Raw genomic sequence first — 18194 nt, 5'->3', positions numbered from 1 at the left:
TCTGATTGGTTGTCAACACTTTCACCAGGCAGTGTTGGCAGCCTTTCACCAGGCAGTGTTGGCAGCCATCTTGGGACTCGGCTTCACCGAGTCCCCCAGCAAAAAAGTGAAAATAAAGAAAAGGGGGCAGGGTAGGAATACCCTGACCCCCCAAGCCATGGTGTTGGGGTTCACTAGAGACCCCGTCATCACATAAAAGCATTTTTTTTTAATCAGCCGCAAAATTACAAATTTGCTGCAATTTCTTTTTTAAAAAGCAAGCGCCGCTGTTGGGCTTGCTTTAGACTAATCCCGGGTGGGCCAAATCCCCAAAGCATGGTAAAAATAAAGGAAGGGGCACACATGCCCCACCCTCCTTGGGCTATTTAAGGCCCTGGGGACTGCCATATCCCTGGAGGAGTGTTATAATTATGTGCGAAGGAGCCTTGCGCCTCCCCCGCTGCCCCAGAGACCGCCACCTCCCCAAGGCACCAATGTTAACATAAAATAATGCGGGGAGGGCCACCTCGATGGGCAACATACTTCAATTCTTTTTTTTTTATTGCGCGGGAAGCCCTCTGCAGCCCCGGGGGACCGCCACCTCCACAGGGCTAAAATAAATCATAGTGTATGGGGCTCTGTCCCCCCACGCAGGCTCATGGGACCGCCCCCTGCCTGGGGCAGTAATACAAAATCTAAGGGGGTGCTTTGCGGCCCGCCAGCCCCGGGGACCACTACCTCCCTGGGCTTACTGAACAAAAGAGGGTCCCCATTCCCTAAAAAAAAGCAATTTAAAAAAAACCTCCGTCAAGTTGCCAGAGGCCACGCCCCCTTCACCACCACTCTGCAATTGCGCCTCCTGGAGCCGAGGTGGTTGGGCAATGAAGTTTCCTTGAATGCTGAGAGTATTTTGAGGCAAACAAGCCCTCTTATTATCTCCAGTAAGTCCCAGAAAGTGGGATTGCTGAGAGGACTTGGAGGCTGCACCCCTTTTCTCCACCACACTGCAAACGTGCCTCCTGGGGTGCTTCTGGTTAGGGAATTAATTCCACTTTACTTATGGGGGCCTCAGGACTAAAGTGGATTACTTCCCCCAACTAGTAGTGTGCCAGGAGGCGCGTTTGCAGAGTGGTGGAGAAAAGGGGCGTGGCCTCCCACAACCTCACAGCAATCCTGCTGTGTGGGACTTACTGAAGGTAACAGGAGGGGTAGTTGACCCCCAAAGCCGTCTCAGTAACCAGTAGTTCTCATGGTGCACCACTGGTTATTGGTCGTGAATAAAGTCCATTTTACTCCTGAGGGAACTTGGGGGCCAAGAAGCCCTCCAGGTAGCTCCTGTAAGTCCTACACAGTGGGATTCTTGAGAGCAGGTCGGAGGCCCAGCCTCCTTTCTACACCACTCTACAAACACGATTACTAGTTTAAAAAACAACATGGAAATTCACTGACAGCACCAAAGGTTACAGGGACGTTATATTTAGTAAATGGAATTGAAAAAACATTAGAAATTCCCTGAAAAAACCAAGGGTTACAGGGACATTATAGTTAGGGTCAGATTTCACTCATACCAAACCAGTGAAATTCAGCAGTTATAGTTACCTGACCTAACTATGACTTACGCCTTCGCAATGCACTGCTTATGACCTCACATATTACATCACTCAGTCATGTCAGTGACATCACTGATGACATCTCAAATTACAACACTGATGACATCACTGATGACACCATCCAGTGAATGTAAGCATTTTATAAGAGTTTATGATTTTTAAACATATATACTAAGGTACTACAAAACTTAAGGTAGTATGTTAGGTGTACTACTAATGAGTGATAATACTTTTAATATATCATTTGAGTGGCTGTGTGACTTCATGTATCCTTGTGGATATGGGTGTGTGAGTGGCTGTATGGGTGTATAAGTGATTGTGTAAGTAGCTGTATTGGTGAATGAGTGGGTGTGTCCATGGATGTGTGGCTGGGTTAGTGGTGGTGTAAGTGGTTCTATCAGTGGGTTAGTGGGTCTGTAGGGACTGTATGGGTGAGTGAGTGGGTGTCTGAATGGCTATATTCTCTATTTAGGGACTCTGGAGAAGAATCTGAGCCGCTTGCAGGTCCTGCAGAATGCCGCTGCCCGGCTAGTGCTTAAACTTCCCCGAAGAGCCGCATCTTCAGCGGCTCTCCGGTCTTTGCATTGGCTTCCGATCAGAAGCAGGGTAGAATTCAAAGCACTCTGCACGTGCCATCGGATCATCAATGGGAGGTCCCCTCTCCCTTTGAAAGAACTGTTGACGTCTTACGAGCCGTCCCGCTCTCTGAGATCTTCCGGCTCAGGACTCCTGGTTATTCCCAAGGTGTCTAGAGCACGGATGGGAGGAAGATCCTTTAGATACCTTGCTGCTTCCAGATGGAACAAACTTCCCACAGCACTGCGACTAGAACCATCAGAACTAATATTTAGGGCTAAGCTTAAAACTGCACTTTTCGAACAGTAAGGTATTCCACTTTTGTAAGTTCCAGTAAGTATCTGCTCCTCAGCGCGGGGACACGCCTCTTGGCGTCACCAAGCGCTTTACAAAACTCCCTAAATAGAAATAAAATAGAAATATATGAGCAAATGTCTAGGTGTGTAAGTGGCTGTATGGGTGAGGTGAGTCGCCTTTTGAGTAGGTGTTTCGTTAAGTTACTACGTGTGTGAATGACTGTATTGGACAGTGAGTGTCTGGGTAAATGGCTGCATGAGTGGGTACAGGGATATCTGAATTGGTATGTAAGTAGCTGTGTGAGTGACTATTTGAGGGCTTCCATGGGTGAGTGAGTGGTGTGTTGAGAGGTGGGTGAGTGTGTGGTTATGTGGCTGGCTGTGTGGGTAAGTGAATGGTTGTGTGAGTGGGTGTACAAATGAGTGATTGGGTGTGAGTGGCTCTATAGAGGAGTGAGTGGGTGTGTGGGTACTGGTATAGGTCTGTGAATAGGTATGCCAGTGCTTGTATGAGTGTGTGAGTTAGCGTACAAGTGGTTGTGTGGATTATGTCCTTTGAGAAGTCATCAGTGATGTCACTGACCATGTCATGAGTGAAGTCCTAAGCAGTTCATTGCAGGTCGTAAATTATAGTAAGCTCAGGTAACTATACCTGCTGAATTTCACTTGTTTTGTACAAGTGGAATCTGACCCTAACTATAACATCCCTGTAACCTTTGTTTTTTTCAGTTAATTTCTAGGGTTTTTTTTAATTCCATTTGCTAACTATAACGTCCCTGTACCCTTTAGTTTTTTCAGTGAAGTTCTATGTTTTTTTAAAAGCTAATTCCTAACTTTAACGTCCATGTAACCTTTGGTTTTTTTCAGTGAAAATATATAGTGTATTTATTTATTGGAACTAATGTGAATACACAGCAAGTGCCTGCACTCTGTAGATGCTCTAAAACAAACAACAGGCAGAGATATGACTATAACTCTATGAGGGGTGCACAGAACGTCACCTGAAAAGAAAACGTGGTTTACTCCAGTCTTCTTAGGTGTAAAGCGGTCTATTTATTTCAAATTGTACCTAGGTGCAAAAAAAGTATTATGGCTGTTAGGAGAAGTTCACTTGAACATGTTCAGTTATGAGTTCCTCTATCATACCGATCTTATGTATGTACTATATAAACCTCTTCATTAAAGTAAAACATCTTACCCTCCTCCTAACCCTAATGGGGGATGTGTCACAATTATATTGGTTATTTAGACATTGTTAGTCATTGTTCAGCCCTTTGGGAGAAACATGGTATGCCTGAGAGGAATAAACTTGAGGCTGCGTGGGTCTTTACGTGGAATGCCAAGTGTCTCCTCAGCCCTTCCTTCATAGATACCACCAGGTCACACTCTGTTCTATCAAGAGTCTGTTGCAGAATCGGTGCAATTTTCCTAGTAAACCACTTCTTTCTGGATTGGTGGTCACCAATAAAGCATATTCTGCAATTTGCACGCCATTGTCATCAGGTCAGGGTTTATCAGCTAAATTATCCTTTCTTCTAGCAAACAGGATACTAAAGCTCAAGGATTAACGAGTCATTGTTCTCTCATCAGCTTCAATTTACACCAACACTACATTGTGACACATTCTGGGACATTTCTTAAAGAGTGGAAACATATCAGTTGCATGCCCTTATCACATTCTACTTTGGCCATAGGCAAACCTTTGTGGAGACTGAAGAGGATCCACTTGCTAACCCTTTATTGTGGCACTAAGTTTAAACCATGCTGTCCAACAGGACACACAATCACCCTCCCCACCCATGCATCCCATTCTTCAATTCCAACATGCCGGTCTCACATTGTCAGTGTTATTTGGTTGATCTTCCATTAGTGCTGCTTAACTAAGAATCTGAAATAGATGGGATTCACCACACAGCACGATATATCTCGAAGTAGGGTACACCCAACAACCACACAGGCAGACCTCGTTCAAAAATGTTAAGATGTAATAATCAGAAATCTTCTTAGAAACATACCCGGTATTGAGTTAAATGGTGACAGAGCCCAGCAGCAACTTAATTCTGCTGTTGCCAATCAACCCCAACACATAGATAAACTGACTTCAAGCACTACATTTTTTGTACTTGTTCACTGAGAGAGGGAATCTTGCATTACTCCTTTTGTGTTACTCTTGTTCTGCATAGGAGATGAGAATATCCTTTTGCTGCCTGTGCTGTAACTATTTTGAGTGTGTATGTGTATTCAGTTGTGGGAAAAAGCCATGCTCTGACACTCCCCATATACCTGTTTTCTCTGTGCAACACATCTCCATACAGAACACTGCATCACTGTAAAGTAACAGCCACCTTTATTTTCAGAACCCCGTTTCACATAAAACCACTATTTAACTGCATCTTTGCCTTTGTCTAGTACTCTAAGGCCTTATGGCTAGAGATACTAAACGCATACATACAGAATGAAGCACGCTCTTGTGCTGTATGTGCTGTACTGCTATCCATGAGAGAGAATTGAACTGGTGGACTTCAAATTAGATGATTCTAGACTTTATTCATGTTTAAGAGAGAGGATCAGAATTTTTTCTCTGATGATAGAATGCACTCACTAGATGAGAATGACTTACATGTAGAGGCTTCTAGAGGAGATCTTTCTTCAAATGTTTTTTACAAATTGCTTTATGAGTACATTGACACTGTGGGTGCAAGGGATTGCTATGTATGTATGCCTCCTATGTCCTGTCGATCCTGACATTGTGTTGTACTCTCCCTTGTCTGGGTGTTGCAAAAGCCTGTATTTTTCTTGACTATGATATTACTGATTCGATTTGTCTCTGCTCTCTGAACAATTGTTAAGCGTTCTGATACCCGCAAGGGCAGTGCTTTAAATGGGAAAAAACAAGTGCGGGTACTCATTAAAATGAGCTAGAGGTGTAGTGAGTGTGCGGGGCTAGGGGCAAGACATGATGATACTTAACAACTTCTATAATAGTTGCAGCACATACCAAAACACATGAGAAATGTGTTTATATAACCAAAGCAGGTTAACTCATTACACAAAATGAAAGACAAATGTGATAATATGTTACCATTTCCTTTTTTTTGCAATAGATGCACCTTCTGAATGGCATACTGTTAATTGCTGTTTGGCACAATACTATATATTTTTGAGCATATGAGTAGGAAGAAACTGAAAATGCCCCCACTGTGAACCAAAGCTCTTATGGCACCAAGCAAATGAAGCAACTCATCAAGACCCTCTCCAGGAGATTTCTCTTGTCTCTTCCATAGATCTAGCCTTTCAACCTACCATTTACCTGCTGATGTCCACCATTTAACCTTTACATTCTGTTGTTTATTCAGTCTTTCATCCATCATTCAGTTTTTTACCATTCTGTCTGTCCCAAACCTATCCATCCATCTCCAAACCTATCCATCCATCCTTTCACTTATCCATCTCTTTATCCACCCTTTCACTCATCCATCAATATTTTTGCTCATCTATCCATTGACCCTTTCACTCATTTATTCCATCCACCCGTTCATTCCAACTACCCTTTCACTCCAGCCCTCCTTTCACTCACCCATCATCCACCCTTTTATCCATCCTCCCTCCCTTTCATTCATTCATCCAATCTTTCACTTATCCACCTATCACCTGCCCTTTTATCAAATCATCCACCCTCTTTCACTCATCCATTCATTCTTTCACTGATCCATCCATCCACCCATCCATTCATTCATCCATACTTTCACTCACTCATCAATCCACCTTTTCACTCACTCACTCACCCACCAACCCTCCCTTTTACCTTATTTATGAACCTTTGCCAAGCAGACATGTACACACAAAGTGCCACGCATTTTCTTTAAAATACCTCGAAAGAGTGTCTGGATTCTCTCTCTCTTTCTCCCTCTTTTTTTCTTACAAAAAAACAGGCATACAAATGCAGGAAAACACACAAATATAAGCAAACACACCAAAAGACTTGGGTGTGATAAAAGCCATTTTATACTCTTCACCTACCATGTTTTTTTTAATTGCCACTGCCAGGGGACTGCCATAATTACTGTGTTTGCACAAATGCACACGATTGTGCGAATTTGATTGACAGCGCAGGTTGTGAATGGACCCTGCTCTGTCAAACACTGCCTGATGGTGAGCACCTTGACGTTATTCAAATGAGCCCTGCTCAGGCAATAGCTCAGCTTTGGCTCAGATCGGGGCTACAGAAGCAACGCCTTGGCTGCCAGAGACACGTCCCCACCCTGCTCACCAGCACTCACATCCAATGAGCCTACTCTTTCATGAGCACTGGTACTCAGAGTGATACATTTAAGAAGTTTCCGTACTCCGTACCGGTGAGTACCGGCCCATTTAAAGCACTGTGCAAGGGTCATGTTCACGCTATATAAAACTTTCAAATTAAATAAATACTGCTGATGTGAGGCCTGTTCAGTGTAAAGAAGGCCTGTCCTGCTGTTACCCCCGCACTACCTGTTCTGAGTGCATGAGGGCATCTTGCCCTGCTGCTACCCCTGTGGTACCTGTCCTGAGTGCATGCGGGAATCTTGCCCTGCTGCTACTCCTGTGGTACCTGTCCTGAGTGCATGCGGGAATCTTGCCCTGCTGCTACTCCTGTGGTACCTGTCCTGGGAGCATGAGGGAATCTTGTCCTGCTGCTACCCCTGTGGTACCTGTCCTGAGTGCATGCGGGAATCTTGCCCTGCTGCTACTCCTGTGGTACCTGTCCTGGGAGCATGAGGGGATCTTGTCCTGCTGCTACCCCTGTGGTACCTGTCCTGAGTGCATGCGGGAATCTTGCCCTGCTGCTACTCCTGTGGTACCTGTCCTGGGAGCATGAGGGAATCTTGCCCTGCTGCTACCCCTGTGGTACCTGTCCTGGGAGCATGAGGGAATCTTATCCTGCTGCTACCCCTGTGGTACCTGTCCTGAGTGCATGCGGGAATCTTGCCCTGCTGCTACTCCTGTGGTACCTGTCCTGAGTGCATGCGGGAATCTTGCCCTGCTGCTACTCCTGTGGTACCTGTCCTGAGTGCATGCGGGAATCTTGCCCTGCTGCTACCCCTGTGGTACCTGTCCTGGGAGCATGAGGGAATCTTATCCTGCTGCTACTCCTGTGGTACCTGTCCTGAGTGCATGCGGGAATCTTGCCCTGCTGCTACTCCTGTGGTACCTGTCCTGAGTGCATGCGGGAATCTTGCCCTGCTGCTACCCCTGTGGTACCTGTCCTGGGAGCATGAGGGAATCTTATCCTGCTGCTACTCCTGTGGTACCTGTCCTGAGTGCATGCGGGAATCTTGCCCTGCTGCTACTCCTGTGGTACCTGTCCTGGGAGCATGAGGGAATCTTGCCCTGCTGCTACCCCTGTGGTACCTGTCCTGGGAGCATGAGGGAATCTTATCCTGCTGCTACCCCTGTGGTACCTGTCCTGAGTGCATGCGGGAATCTTGTCCTGTTGCTACCCCTGTGCTAGCTTTTTTGAATGCATGGGAGAATATTGCTTTGTTTCTACCCCAGCTGTACCTTTTTTGAGTGGGTGAGGGATTCTTGCCTCTACCCCTGTGAATCCTGTTCTGAGTGCATGAATGAATCGTGCCTTGCTGTTACCCCTGCGGCATTGGTTCTGAGTATGTGAGGTAATCTTGCTCTGCTGCTATCCCTGCTGTAGCTGTTCTCAATTTCCTTGTTGATGCGTGTGCTAAAAAACTCTATCTGAGGAAGGCTTTTTCTTCGGCTGCAGGTGCTGGATGCGTGAGGGAAACTTGCACTGTTGCTATCTTTGTATGTATCTGTGTGATAGTGAGGGAAACTTTCATTGCTACTGTTTTACTCTCTAATGTTTTTTATGGAAGTTTGGTTGTTACTGCATGTACATTACCTGATCTTCCAACCTAGTGAACCTTGCACTGCTGATATTCAAGTGATACTTTTTAGGTCTGGCATTAGCAAAGAGCTTATGATTTTACTAAAATTAGATGTATATTCTATTTACTTAAAGAGGCTTTCAGACAACGTTCTTCATCCATTGGTCTGGTTTTGTGTCGTTCTCATTTTTCTTCCACCCACTACAGCAATACAGCATGAGTCAATAGCTCAGCCTGGTTCAGCCACAGCTGGCTTCACTCTAAGTGACTAAATGTTGCCCTTGTACAAGAAGCACATTCACACATAAAGTATTATCTTAAGTGCCAGGGGCTACTATGCAGTGCTTAATTTGAGCTGGTGGTTTCCGGTGCTCAGCACTGGCGCTTAATAGTCAACACCACACTTATGACAGTCTGCCACATGGTGGCGCTGCTCATCTAATTTAGAGAGGAGCAGAACAACAGTTGTTCATGAATACAATATACATAAACCATTGCTAATACCCGTCTCCCCAGCCATTCCTTTAGCCTCATCACTGCGACGCAAATTCTGCCACAGTGCTGAACATTCCGATCGCGGGCGTGGTCATGACGGCTCCTGGTCGTCATCAGCACACGCCCACCATGAGCATGGAAGAGGTTAGCTTTGGTGACCTGGAATAATCTTAACAGTCGCACTTGCAGGTACGAAAGATGGTTAGTAGTTGTTTTGGTACCGCTATTGGCAGCGAAGTCAGGGAGAATGGGTGGCACAAGCTGCAGTGGCCTCCTGGTCATGGCCCTGTCACTTAATATTTTACAAATTAAGCACTGCTACTATGGCGATGTGTGCTCTTTGAGACCAAACAAATCATTTTGTTTTCAGCCAGTAAGCTTTTTTTTTTTTTACATTGATGAGAGCCCGGCAGCTTCCCCAACTCTAACGTTTTCCTAAAACCATGACAAAACAAGCATTGAAAAGTCTAAAAGACGGATGGCCATTGCCAGACCTGTTGGCTTTGTTAGTGCCTGCTTTTTGTGCAATGGATGCTTGAAGCATTCTTATCTCCACTGTATCCCTTCTTTGTGAAGGAAGCTTAGCGCTGCTCAGCTGCTGGTGATGCTGTACCTTGCATGCATATGACGGAAGCTTGCACTGCCCCTACTTGTGCTGTATTTTGTGTGGCTGTCGTTATAGGAGAAGAGCTGCAGCCATGTTCTCTGTGTCCTAAAGGAGACCGTGTAATATTTCACTCATATTTCAATGAAATGGGGTAATGACAATGGGACCACGCTGCCCCTCTAATTGCGCAATATGCACTTGTGATGTCGTACCCTAGATAGTGGGCAATACCCCTATGCCCACAATTGCAACGTTTGGTAGAAGGGAAGACGGCTGACAAAATAATTGATATGACGAGTCTAGGGAGATAAATCCATGGTGACATTAACACAGTTAGGCTCGTTAGCCGCATTATAAACAACGTAAGTTAGGTGGATGATTATTTATGCAACAGAGGTCCTGGCTTTGTAACCAATAGAACGGTGCATGTTAGGACTTACAGCCCATTACTATAATGACGGCGTGTAAACTACAAGTCCCAGGATGCAAACTGCTATTTACTAAACAGCGCGTACTGGGTGGAATGTCACTCGTGGCATAGAGGCACTTGACAGCTACGCATGTTTTCGCTACCTCAGGGCCTTTGTTACTCTCAAGCACTGCCGGTCTCGACCATATCACATCGAGTTAGTTCCGAAAGGGCACAAAACGAATGTGACTGAGGAACGTCTTTGCGAAGAGGCACTCCTCAGACCGATACAACCACCGTAGCCAGGTGCTGCCTTTTGACAAGAATAGGCTTTCTGAAGTCATTAAAGCTAAAACAAGGGAGGTCCGTTTTTAAAACATGCAGACTTGCACGTGCTTTCCTTTGTGTCTGAGCCACGGGAGTGAGTTCCACGGGGCAAGGGTGGTGGCGGGGGACGCTCCAGTTGCCGCGCGGTACAACAGGCTTGTCTGGTTTCCGAGGCCCTGGCTTGTTTGCCTTCCTTGTAACTGTGGAGCCTGAGTGTGGCCAGCCCGGGCCCCTGCCAGCTTCTCCCCGGGCCCCCGGCTCCCTGCGCCCCTCTCACCCGTGAAAGGCGAGAGGACGGCGCGGTCAGCAGTTCCCGGGCAGCAGCTGGCACTTCCGTGGCGCCCAGGCCCCTATTAATAACCGCCCCCGCCTGCCCGCGCCTCCTCTCTCTGGCGTTTCCTGTACAATGGCTAACTTCTAAAATGTGACGTTTCAGTGGTAAGACACAACATTCCCGCCGGCGAGGGCAGCGGCGGGCGAGAGCTGCCCCCACCCCGGGGCGGGGTGGAGTGGAGAGACCGGCAGCCAGGATGTGGATGAAGCGGAGGCACAGCGCCCGGGCGGCGAGCCCCCCGCCCGCGGCTCCCACCCCGGAGGACTCCCCCTCAGGTAAGGCCGCAGGGGGACCGGGCCTGGTGTTACTCAGCAGCCTTCCGCTTCCTGAACCTGCCACCCCACTTATTTTCTTCTTGACATTGGCACCCACCAGCGGCTGCAGGGAAGAAAACTTTATACCCCCCTCATTTCAATTCTATTTTTACTACAGTTTTTGGGATGACGTTATAGTGGCGCACTTAACTTTCTTAAAGCATGCAGTAATCGATCCCGACCCTTCCTGCTAAACTGGGCCGTGGAGTTTGCACAGTGCTAACGTGTTCTTCAGATCTAACCTTTGCAAACATGACACTCTTTTTTTTACTGGACTTGCAACTGTTTATTTGCACATATGGGTGTTTTATCCGGTGTTTCCTATGATTGTATGTTTAGCAGTGCTTAATTTGAGCCAGTGGTTTCCGGTGCTGAACACCGGGATTTAATTGTCAACTCCGACACTTTGACAGTCTGCCACATGGTTGTTTATTAATTCAATATACATTAAACATTACTAATATCTTACGCCCAGACCATCCTTACCGCTTGCTGGGCCTGGAATAACCTGAATTGTCACACTTGAGGGAATGTGATAGCAAGGAGTTGTGTTGGTACTGTCATTGGCAGCGCTGGCAGGGGCACTCCGTGGTGCAAACTGCAGTGGCCTTCTGATGAGGGCTCTGGCACTGTTTTTACAGGTTAACTACTGATGTTTAGTGTATCATTGTACATTTGTGTTTACGGCGGTGTGTGCAATGCTCCCCATGTGGTACCGTAGAAGTCTGTTGCACCTGTGTTGCCTGAATAATTTGAGCATCTGGGTGTTAGGGGGTTTACGTGTGCTCTGTGTTACATACAGAGTCTGGGTTGTGTGTCTTTTGCATTGCATGTTTTGAGTATACTAGTGAATATATGAGTTTAATACAGCCTTTGCTTGCCTGTACGTCTTCTGTCTGTGCCTCTGATTGCACGTGGGTCTATTTTGAGTAGATATCTCTGTGTATGTGTTTGGACATCTCTATTATCTATTCCATTTTAAATGCCACTTTACATCTATTTTCTCACTCTTCACTCCTTTTCGCTTCCACAGCGGTGATCCATAATTAATGACCTACAGTCTGCACACTAGCTTTGAATAAATAGATTGAGATGGATGTTTCCATATAGCCGCTTCCTTCCTCAGCCAACCCTTTACCCAGAGACTAACAAGCACGCTGAGGGAGGATTTTGAAATTAAACTTTACATAATTGCCAGAGCTGGAAGAGGCAACTCAGACATTAGACCTTTCTGCAAGCCAGTCTAGGGGTAAGGTTACTTGGCCAAAGAACCACTGCGAGAGTGTATGTATTGGCGTACAAATAATGTAATGCTACGTGTGAACCTTCAGTGCCGGCACTGCAGCAACCATTCTGCTACTTCGCACATGCAACGGATCAACTAACCATTTTCCTTCTTCACAAAGCATTTTATGGTGATTTCACTCTTCCTTAAATTACAAATTAAAAACCTGGACAACAAGGAAACCTTTCTGAAGTTACACTTATACAGAGATCTTATTGCTCCTCCCATCTTTCTAATTTATCACACATTGGCATTTAATTGTATTTCCTTGATTTCCATTTACCAGTTCTTTGCAGGTAGTAATTCTGACATCCTGTGAGTATGTTATGGTGGACAGACCTTAGCCAAACCTTTAAGTCTGCTACACGCAGGCAACATAGGCCCTTCCTGCCCTCATCTTCAATCAGTTGACAATTCAGTGTCCACAGCTTTTCCCAGACTATTGTGTATGGCAAAGGGATAAGTGCATTGTACAGTGTAGATATGGGTTTGTTCTCTATGCGTTTTGTAGAATATATACAATGTCGCTTTGAGATGGCCCGTCTATATTTTTTCAAAGTATGGACTCAAACAGTCATCGCTGTGCAAATTCTGCAAGGGATGTGACAGTGCGCTTTATCTATCTTACATGACAGTGCTTAATTTGTAAAAAAAGTGACAGGCCCTTCTCAGAAGGACTCTGCAGCCTGTACCACCCATTGTCCCTGCCAGCACTGTAAATGACAGTACCATCATATCGCCTTATATAACAAAGACAGTCATGTACATTTCACATATGTACAGGTTTCTCCGGATATGCATCAATTGAGAACAAGCAATATGAAACAAATTACTACAGAATTCATTCGAGGACTCTCTCATGGGAGAATTATATTGAATGTGCAGGCATTCTCACACTGTCTCTTCTGACACTCGGGTCGATGGGAGGGGAGCTGCTTGTTTTTCCCCACTTGGCACCAATTGCAGTGCTTGATGAGGGGCGGATATACACTTCCTCTTCCAAACAATTGAAGTTTAGACTACATATACACATAGAACCATAAAATGGAGGCTATGTTTATGACTTTATAACTTTTTGATGGACCAGTTCAGGAGGACTGATATTCGTAATGACTGTCTCAACAAATGAAACACAGTTTTTTAATGAGATTGGATTTACCAGTATAATTATCCCCTATTGATGTGCCCTGAAGAAGTCCATTTGTATAAGGACGAAACACGTTGGCTGGTTTTGCTGTGCACATATTAAGTAACAATAAAGAGGCTTTTTTTTACTGATTCCTGATCTTTGCAAAAATATTTAGTAAACTTTATAATTATTGTAAATGTGGTGCACATCTAGCTCTCTTGGATATTGAGTCGCACCGGGGACCGCAGTTATTTTCTACTCATAGACTTCTTAAATTATAGGACCGCTTTATAGATTGTCTTGCCTTGAAGTAACCCTCGGCTGGTTGGCCAACTGGGCGAAACACGTGTCAGCTGCTCTTTATATGATTATATTGGAGCAATAAGCAATTAAAACAGCACACTTGGCTTATCCAGCATAAGAAGATCCTTGAATTTTGGAAATCATTATTTCATATTATAACTGATCAACGGGCTCAGACCTCCTTCTCGATCACAGTTAGTTCAGCAGTCAAGTAGATACATTGTGCACATATAGCCTGGGACAGTTGAGGCGTCTTTGAAATATAGCAAACAGGTCTCAGAGAACTGCTTACAGGTTATTTATGTGAGTCTGGAAATCTTGTATGTATATCAAGGAAAACCACTATAAAGGGCACGTGATATTGGCGACGTGAAACAAGATGGAGGACAGTGTAAAGACGCCTTGAGTGAGTGTAAGCCAAAACTTCAATTCATTTAAATGAACAATCAGCTCTCACAGATGTTAAGATGAAGAGTCCTTGAGAATTCCTGATACAATGTCCAAATTTTGTCCTAGTCTAGATGATCTACTTAGATTCCATTATCAACAAGCCTGCTTCCTGCTCACTCTTCTCCCACCTTTTTCCTTCATGATGAGGTTTCCGTTGATATATTTTCCTTCTCCGGTATTTAGTTTACATCTTCCATATATCACCATTACTTTGGCCACTTGGAGGATTGTAGAAGACGGCTCCCACTACAGAAACACTTACATTTGTCTTCTCCATGATCCCCCTCACTACATGAATCAAACACTTTACCAAGATCCCCCACCCCGGCACGTATTGTTCTCCACAGAGTGGCTAACAGTATTAGGATGGATGCATCTTCCCGCAGATTCATCATTTAAAAAAATGTCCCTTCCAGGCATCACACTGGTCAGGTAAATGTTTCCCGAGCTGGAGCTCTCCATTGCTGCTGTGTGGTGCCATGAATATGCTTACTGTACGCGACACATGGGAGTATAATTGGTAGCTCCTAGTGCGCTTTCGTCAGTTCCTATTTATCCAAGGCTCACCGATATGGCTCTGGACCTCTTTGTCTCTTATGTGTTTCACCAGTGAACAATCCTCAGCTTTCTACAGTGTCTCAGTCAAATATCTGTTTCTGCAAATCTCAGGGTTCAACTCTGAACTCTAGCACCTATACTCCTCCGGGTATTAGTGCGCTCTACAAATTCCACTAACTTAACTCCTGTTTTAGGTGCTGCAAATCTCTTTATCAGAACTGCATGAAGTCTGGGTTCTGACCACCACTTCCTAGTAGTGGCGTCACTTTGAACTGGTAGGGCAGGTGCCCCACCTGATAATGCCCTTGCCCTCCCTTGTACCTTACCTACAGTGGCAGCCTTTGCTAGCAAAAACAGACACTGCCCTCAAAGAATGGTAAGAGCGATGTTGTTCCTTTTGATATTTCACGTTTTACATACTTACTGAATTCCCTGAGAATATTTGCTTTTTTCCGGATGGTATGTTCCTGTTGTGTTTCATGCAGCATATTTTTCATTTATGAAAATAGTTTCTCCTTTGTAGCTGTTTGAGTTCAGGCTGTGGGTTGGTCACAGGCGAGAGCTGGGGAGGTCAGACTGAACACAGTACAAACTTCACACAGTGCCTGACTGTAGATCATAAAGGGGTTTAGAAAAGATGCTCATCCAATTCTTGGCCCTTTTGCAGAGCACCCACAGCAATGGGGAGGCATGCCAATTGGAATTGTGAGTGTATGCGAAAGTGTGTGAAAGGATTTACACAATGTCAAAATATTGACAGGGCAAAAGCTAAAGAAATGCAGTGCGTACCGGTGAGTGGATGCGTTGTGTGTGTATGTGTGTTTGGGATGTGTGAAGCAAAGTAGATGCAAGGAAATACATGCTAAAGAAAGTGAAATAAGGGTGCTGGAGAGGAAAGGGATGGGATATGCAGATTGGGTGTTCTGAGAGAGATATGAGGGAAAAAAGAGGAAATATCTAACAAAGAGACAGCAGAAGAGAGTGGTGTGAAGAGGAGGACGGGAGTGGTTGAGACACTCCAAAAACCTTGCCTCTTCCACAGACCGTAGTAATCTTTAATTCACAATCTGCTTAAAATTTGAATTTATCTATCTATCTATCTATCTATCTATCTATCTATCTATCTATCTATCTATCTATCTATCTATCTATCTATCTATCTATCTATCTATCTATCTATCGCACAATCTTTGTGAAAGCGCATTGTAGATGTCCTCTAGTGTAATATGTGGGACCTCCCTAAAAATCAGTGTCTGCCTCATTTTCTGTGATGTACCCTAAGGCCATCCGAGATCGTGAGTTGTTTTCATGGACAAGGGCCCCAAGGATTTTCCAAAGCACCCCCTTCTTCATTAGGCAAGTCTCATGGGAAGGAACAATCTCCCAAGAGTTCTTCCCACAAAAAACACAAAAAGGGACGACTGTAAAGGGATCTGGGCACAGTTGATACTGATCACCCCAATTTTAGCATGGAGGATACGGAATATATTTCTGTTGGCACTTTCAGCTGCTCTTCCTCTCCCACTTAGGTTGAACCTGCTAATAATACGTTTCTCCACCCTAAAATCCAATGCTACCGCTGCATGCGTAGAAATTGAGTGGTGCTAGCTGGAGTCCTTTTGTCTTCTTGATGAGGTTGGCGGCCAGGAATTCTGCTATATAAAACTTGTTCAGTAGTGCAAGATGGGAAGCCTAGATCCTTTTAAAACTCATTTCTGATGCTCTACAGCTACGTATCTCTCGCACAGCAATATATGATCAAGGGCAATTGGGCTGTCCTGCCTAGCTTCACGTGCCTCCTTTACCTGTCATACCTCTTTAGATCGCCACTAGTGGAGTGTTTTCTGAAAGATTTACTTTGCTTGTTTCCTCCCCCGCTGCTTATTGTTTCTCAGTGAGATTTGAATCTTGCATTGATTTTCTTAATTTTATACAGTGGTGTGGTTTGACTTCTTACTTTCGCGACAGTATTGCTAAAGGTTTCTTTGAACTTCAGATCATAAGTTCGAAGAACTCCAGGCCCTCTCTGCTCATCCATTTTGCATACTTTTCTACCTGGATAAGCTAGTTCCTCTGCACCTGACCTTCTTTTTCACCCAAGGTGATATCTTCCTTTCATTTGGGCTAGTCTGTTGTTCTTTCTCTTTTTTTGCAGCTGCCTCATCTAACCAAGGAGTAGGAGGAGGTGTGTAAACTGGACCCTAAGCATGCTGTATCCTGTTCTATTAATGCACCTGACACAACAGATATGATGGTCAGTTTGCAGTGAGTCCCAGCAGGACTAAAAATTACAAGCTAGTGACCAGACACACCATTTCTCAGTGTCAGCCAAGTCAGTCAAAGACATTTTTCTTTTCTGTGTGAAAACCTACTAAGCCTTATCTATAAAAGACCCTCTGCATGGCATTTGTAACTGCTCTTCTAGTCCATAGCAGCGAAATGTGTTAGATCTGTGTTGTAGACCCACCATAGCTAATCTGAATCCATTGTTAGGACTCTCTTCAAAATAAATATCAACAACAATGGGCAACCTAATCTACAGGAGCGTAACACAGGCCGCCGCAGCCCACGCGGTACAGGGGGGCCCATAGCTCCAAGGGGCCCCCTCGGCACTGCACTCTGGCTGGAGAGCTCCTGATTGAGCCCGGAGGGGGCCCCCCTAAGTACCGTGCAGGGAGGCCCCCTCACTTTTCGTTACGCCAGTCTACCCTTGACGGCTTGGGCAAGTAGTATTGGCAGAGTTGTATATTGTTGCAAAACAAATTTCTTTATGGAGGGTACAACATCATTACATTACACAATGAAACTGGAAGTTTTAACTATATACAAATCAATGTTCTTCCTAGTAACAATTATGAACACCTTTTCTGAAGTAATTACACAATAATAAAAAGAAAAGAGGTGTAATTGTCTACGTTTCGGTCTAATTTAGGCTTTTGTCCACGAGACCATCGTCAGGACTTTTAATAAAAAATGGTTGACCCCTCAAAAATATATGCAGAAAGACCTTTTAGTCCAAATAAATTAGATGAGTATCGACCATATGTGTTGTATACGATGTTATGACTTAAGCCACCAAGGGAACCTTTAATCAATGAAATGCGCAATTTTATAGACACCGCATCCACTATGCGTTGACAGATTAATCAAAGACGTCTAACTGAATTTCATCAAGGGACTACTCACTCGAAAAATCGGCATCAATATAAAATTCTTTTGAATATATACACCTGTGTTTCTATGATATTTTATGTCTGGATTAGATTGATACATGTGGAAATAATCGTCAAATGTTTCTGTGATACAAACATTTTGTGACAGGCAAACCAGGATAGGGTCAAGACTAAGTCACACTAATTAATTCAAATGTTTCATATAATAAATCCCTTGTAGGCTCTTTTACCTGCCGATCTCTTCAAAATAGGCACTCCTGGTGTTCGAACTTGTATCCATGTTGAAACTTAGTGTGGAACATGGGAGGTGTTCACTTGTCCTGGGGCCTCACTATCGTAAGACGCCTATGCACTGCATATTCCTTGGTTAGTGTCTTCTTTTGAAGAAAGTGATATATACTCGGTAGTATTTCATTCAATGCTGGGATACTTTGTTTACAGTTATATAATGAATGCGTTTGTGTTCC

General features: G+C 44.6%; 1 protein-coding gene across 5 annotated transcripts in view; it reads left to right on the top strand.

Annotated features, from left to right (window-relative positions):
- ARHGEF10L (Rho guanine nucleotide exchange factor 10 like) overlaps positions 1-18194 on the top strand; it is a 640241-nt gene that overhangs the window by 397092 nt on the left and 224955 nt on the right. Inside the window, exon 1 of one of the 5 annotated variants that reach the window (XM_078643339.1) lies at positions 10602-10790. The exons of the other annotated variants lie outside the window; for them this stretch is intronic. Coding sequence (XP_078499465.1) covers positions 10712-10790 — 79 coding nt within the window. The 5' untranslated portion in view covers positions 10602-10711. Of the gene's footprint in view, positions 1-10601; positions 10791-18194 lie in introns of those variants that run through there. 5 annotated transcript variants of the gene reach the window in all.

This window comes from Lissotriton helveticus, chromosome 5_1, assembly GCF_964261635.1.
Source record: "Lissotriton helveticus chromosome 5_1, aLisHel1.1, whole genome shotgun sequence".
Lineage (NCBI taxonomy): Eukaryota > Metazoa > Chordata > Amphibia > Caudata > Salamandridae > Lissotriton > Lissotriton helveticus.
Note: the sequence above shows the minus strand (reverse complement) of the source record. Positions and strands in the feature narration are given on the sequence as shown.